This window comes from Nannospalax galili, unplaced genomic scaffold (genome assembly GCF_000622305.1).
Source record: "Nannospalax galili isolate Female #2095 unplaced genomic scaffold, S.galili_v1.0 scaffold1892, whole genome shotgun sequence".
NCBI classification, from domain to species: Eukaryota; Metazoa; Chordata; class Mammalia; order Rodentia; family Spalacidae; genus Nannospalax; species Nannospalax galili.
Genome location: NW_008331144.1, coordinates 916311 through 921484, shown reverse-complemented (window position 1 = coordinate 921484; position 5174 = coordinate 916311). Strand labels below are relative to the sequence as shown.

Below are 5174 nucleotides of genomic sequence, written 5' to 3'. Positions count from 1 at the left end.
GTCTAGTCTCAAACTGGATATGTAACCCAGTCCTTAACTTTGCATCCTCCTGCCTCAGCCTCATAAAATACAGCTGCAATTACAGGCCTGAATGGCCAGGCCTGGCTCCAACTATGGTTTTTAAAAATTATATTCTAAGGCCAGGTGTAATTGTTTGCACCCTTAATCCCAGCACTCAGGAGGATCTCTGTGAGATAGAGGCCAGTCTGGTCTACAGAGAAGTTCCAGGTCAGCTGGGGCTACAGGGAAACCCCATCTCCAAAAAACCAAATTCATTGGGGGCATGGTGGCCCAGGTCTTTAATCCCAGCACTTGGGAGGCAGAGGCAGGTAGAGCTCTGTGAGTTCAAGGCCAGCCTGATCTACATATCTAGTTCCTGGTCAGCTGGAGCTACAGAAAAACCCTGTCTCAAAAAGACCAAAACAAAAACAAATTGTGCCTTGCCCCCAAAAATTATATGCACTTGATTCTAAAGGCTAGAAGAAGTTAATGTCTAGAAAATGCCAAGATTTCATTTTCTTTGGGGCCTTGTCTATGGGGATAGTTCCTTCCCGAATTGCAGGGTGGTATAGGCATTTTCTAGCTCCCGCTGGTCTGGAACTTGCAAAGTAGACCAGCTTATGTCCTCATACTTATGAGCCTCTTCCCTCTCCGTGAATGACTGGCTTGCGCGGCCGCATGAAGGCCCCTGAGCAGCTGTATTGCTTTTCCACATTACCTTTTCCCTGTTTTCTCTTGAAGCCTTGAGCCCACGTGTCCAGGGCCTACAGGATGCTCTAGTGTCCCTCCTCTGGGACACAGGAGCTGTTTGCCAGCTGCCCCTCCTGATCTGCTCACGATCGGATTGCCCTCATTAGTAAAGAACTCACCCTGGCCTTGGCCAGCCCAGGGAGGAGAGGGTGGCCTGGGAGGGCGGGGTGGAGAACCCGGGGCAGGGGGCGGCTCTTCTCGCAGGTCTGGGCGTGGGCAGGGCGAGGTCCTCCAGCCCCTCGCGCGCGCTCGGTGCCAACAATGGGCTGCTGTAGAAGGAGGCAGGAATGTGGCCCGGGGAGTTGGGCGGCAGTGGGGCGGGGCCGGGTCCCAGGCAGCCTCTTACCTATGCAGGTAGCTCGCATTTCTTGGCGAGCGGCGGCGCCCGCACCACCTGTCGCCTGGTGCGCAGGCGGGGAGCCACGGCGGTGGGGACATGGCCTGGTAGTGTCCCCTGCGGAGACAGTGCGCAGTGCCATCCCGGGCAGGACAGAAGGTCCTTCTTCTTCCCGGGGAGCTAAACGTCCTGCGACACCATGAAGAAGAGCCAGACGGTGCAGGGTACCTTCAGCAAACTCTTCGGGAAGAAGCATGCCAACCCGGCCGCCACGTCCCTCTACGCCACCAACCCGCCCTGGATTTTCACCCAAGAGGCCCCGGAGGAAGGGACCAGGGGTTTTGGTAAGTGCACCCGGGAGACAGGAGTGCTTTCCCGTTGGCGCCGCTTCTCTCCTCGGTCTCTTGGGTGCTGGGAAGGGACACGTTGGAACCTGCGGAGAAGGAGCAGCCGGGAAGGGGAGGACGCGCCGCAGCCCGGGAGTCCTGGGAAGAGAGGCGCAGGGGAGGAAGGAACCCGGGTAGACCCAGGCCAGCCGCTCCCACCTGCCCTCCAGGACCCCCTTCCTGTTTGTATGCCCTTTGGTGGAGTTTCTGTTTGTGTTCATGACTTTCTTGGGTCTCCCACCCCGCTGCATATCCGCATACTCTCTGAGTCAGAGGTGTTCCATGGATGTAAGCAACATCCCTCACCCTTTCCGCTTCCTCTGCGCCCCACAGAGCCTGCTTTCCCGGTGCCCTGTGTTTGGCTCTGTATAGTTGTGAAAAAGTCAACGCAAGCCACTGCTAACAGGTTACCAGCCTGCTAGTGACACTGAGTTGGCGGGTGGGGGGTGGGAAATCATAGGCTCCCTTTCTGGGTCCACTTGGGTCTGGGTTGTCTATGGGATCAAACTAAAGAGCCAGAGAGGTGGGACTGTGGAGAGCAGGGAGCCCTTGACTCAGGGTGGTGTGTCTCTACAGGTTTCTGGCAACACACTGGCCCCACCCCAGGTCTGGCTGTAGGTGACCTTATCCTTGCTCAATCTACAGTTTGTATAATCTTCGGGGAACCCTGGGAGATGGGGACAGGAATTCATTTTTGTTTGACCTATGTATGACTCTGGGCTCCAAGGTACATGGAGACAAGAGATGCTTCTGAGGGTACCTAGCTTCAGAGTGGAGAGGGAAGGGTGTTTCTGGCAGTGCTAAGGCTGGAGCAAAGGCTGGAGGGCAGGACCAGGTGGAGGCATGGCTTAGGAACTTGGAGATAGATACCCTTGTGCTAGGCAAGTGCCACTCTGTGAGGCCCCAACACCTCTTTGGGCCTGAATGAAGATATTGATAGCAAACTGTCACCCACCCCTTCCTAGGTGCAAGGTCTCCTTAAATGTTTGTGTTGCTGATTCATTAAGTTTTCATCTAGTGTCAGATACTATTATTAGCATTCCTAGATGAGGAGACCGGGACCAGGGAGGTTATGAAACATGTCCATGATCACAGCTTTAAATGGCAGAGCCACAATCTTCCAGAGGGTGCAAATGGATGCTTTTCAATTAGAGGTACAGATCTATGCAACTATCACTATCATCCAGTCTGAGAACTTCCATGACCCCAGAGTCTTTCTGGTGAAACAGAGCCAACATCTGGACTGAGACAGAGACTCCACTCTGTGAAGGAAGGGATTCAGGGTTTGGACTAGTAAGGTGTTGCCTTAAGAACTGTGTCTGGCCGGGCGTGGTGGCGCACGCCTTTAATCCCAGCACTCCGGAGGCAGAAGCAGGCAGATCATGGTGAGTTCAAGGCCAGTCTGGTCTACATAGTGAGTTCAGGTCAGCTGGGACTACAGGGAGACCCTGTCTCAAAAAGACAGAAAAAAGAACTGTGTCTGGTTGAGCGTCATGTAGAGCACCTTTAATCCCAGCACTCCAGAGGCTGTGGCCTCAGAAGCTGCCAGATCTCTGTGAGTTCTGAGGTCAAGACCAGCCTGGTCTACATAGTGAGTTCCAGGCCAGCCAGGGCTACAGGGAGACCCTGTCTCAAAAAGACCAAAAAAAAGAACTACGTTCCCACTTCTTCCCCAAAGAGAGACTTCAGAGCAGCCTCTCCAGACTTTTTCTCGAATTTGCTTGAATAATCAAGCTGTTGGTAGGAACCATCCCTCTTGGTGAGGGAAGAGGGTACCCTGTCACCTCCAGCCAACTGCTGCCTTTACCAGTCTGGGCAGGGCAGGAGCCCAGGGGACACATCTCCTCCCTGACCCCAGGGCAGGGCAGAGGCTCCAGCTGACTCAACTTGGCTCTGCCAGTACTGGGGGAGTAGGGAGGGTGAGAAGGGACAGCACCTACTCAGGCTGGCTTTCCCTTGTTCTAGAGTATTCCCTAGGGTGCTTATGGGCATGGCAGAGACCCTCCTCCTTGCTGTGCTTGGGGCTGAGCCACTATGTTGGAGAATCTGGGATGGCAGTAGATATGGCAGCCTTGCCTATCTGTCAGTAATGGGCCTCAATGTTTTCTTCTGTTCAATGGGTATGGCATCCAGACCCCCCCACCACCACCACAAAAGGACTGCCTGAGGTCACGTACAGGTAGGTAGGCTTTGAAGAGCGTAGAAGGAAACTGCAACAAAGAGGAATGAGGTAGCTACTCTTGACTGTTAGCTCACAAAGCCGAAAGTAATTGCTGCCTGGCCTTTCCAGAAAGTCCACCTGCAGTGCCCTAAATCACAGTTGTGATGTTCAGGTTTCTGCCGCTTTTCGTTGATTTTGTGATGGGTCTTGCTACGTTGCCCAGGACTCCATCAATCCTGCTTCAGCCTCCTGAGTAGCTGGGACCACAGGCATGTGTCCCTGTGTCTGGCTCATTCCCAGCTCCGAGCCTCCCCTGCCCCTGCCTGCTTCATTTCCTTGCGGTCACGTGGCCGTACGCCAGAGGAAACAGGCGTGAAAAGGCCACCTCAAGGTTTCAGCAGTGGGGTCCCTGAGTCTACGTGGGACCTTATGCTGAGGGAGCCAGCGTTTGGGGGACAGGCAGTAGATAAGAGGGAAGTCAGAAACCAGTGTCAGGTATGTAAGGGAGTTGAGCCTGCTTGCTGTGTGCGTGGAGCCACGTCCCAATCTATTTGCACAAGGGTAGGCTGGGCGCAGCGGGTAAAATGCAAACAGGCGCAAATGGTGATGGGTAAATTTTTCTTTAACTTGTATCTAGTGATTAGAGCTTCACTGAATGCAATCATAATCCTAATGAAGCCTTCTGCCTCCCAAACAAGGGTTTTAAAAGGCCGTGCAATTGTCTTTTAAGTGCTTGAGAAAACAGAGATTGGAATCTTTGCAAATCTCTGATAAGAAACTGGACCACAATAGCAGCTGCTGGAGTTACCAGGACCCAGCAGCAAGTTGCTCTAGACTACTCTCTGGCCTCTTAAATCAATTCATCTACATCCAGTCCCAGCAATGGGAAACTGGGGACTGTCCTGCTCAATTCAAATGTACAGCACTGGCCATCCACAACTGTATAGGACACTTTTATCTAATGCACATTCCTTGGGTCCAGTTGCTGGGCTAGCATTCCCTCCCCCAGGTTTTTCCCTAGTTTCCAGGTGATTGTACCAGAAGATCTGAAAATCCTTGGGATTTCCTTCCCCTCCTTGGGATTTCCTTCCCTTGCTGGAGCTGAGTGAGCTGTTGGCTTTTGCCTGCAAATCCCTGCAGGGCATACAGTAGGCTAAAAATAAATGTGTGGGGAATGTGGCTAGTTCTTTATCTGCATTCCCTAGAGTGGCTGCTGGTTCCAGGGTCTTTGTTCCTAAAGGTCTCCCCACTGCCCCCCAAAACACACACACACACACACACACACACACACACACACACACCTTGCATCCCAGGCCAGACAAGCTAAAGATTAGCAAGCCATGACATTCCCAGAGCAAAGCACCTCTTTCCAGCCTGGGCTGGCACCACTTTACAGAAAGTTGACGTGTGTTTTGCTTGGGAGTGAAGGAAACTTAACATTTGTTTACTCCTTATATCTGTTTATTCCCCTCCCTTGCTGTAAACACATCCTGGAGGGTGTACTGCCAGAGTTGGGCTGTGGTTTCCTGGTGGTTCAATT

The 5174-nt window shown here is 52.9% G+C and overlaps 1 protein-coding gene across 1 annotated transcript in view; it reads left to right on the top strand.

Annotated features, from left to right (window-relative positions):
- Positions 1-1156: 1156 nt before the first annotated feature.
- CUNH6orf132 (chromosome unknown C6orf132 homolog) overlaps positions 1157-5174 on the top strand; it is a 44027-nt gene continuing 40009 nt past the window's right edge. Inside the window, exon 1 of the mRNA XM_008823267.3 lies at positions 1157-1431. Coding sequence (XP_008821489.1) covers positions 1287-1431 — 145 coding nt within the window. The 5' untranslated portion in view covers positions 1157-1286. The remainder of the gene's footprint in view (positions 1432-5174) is intronic.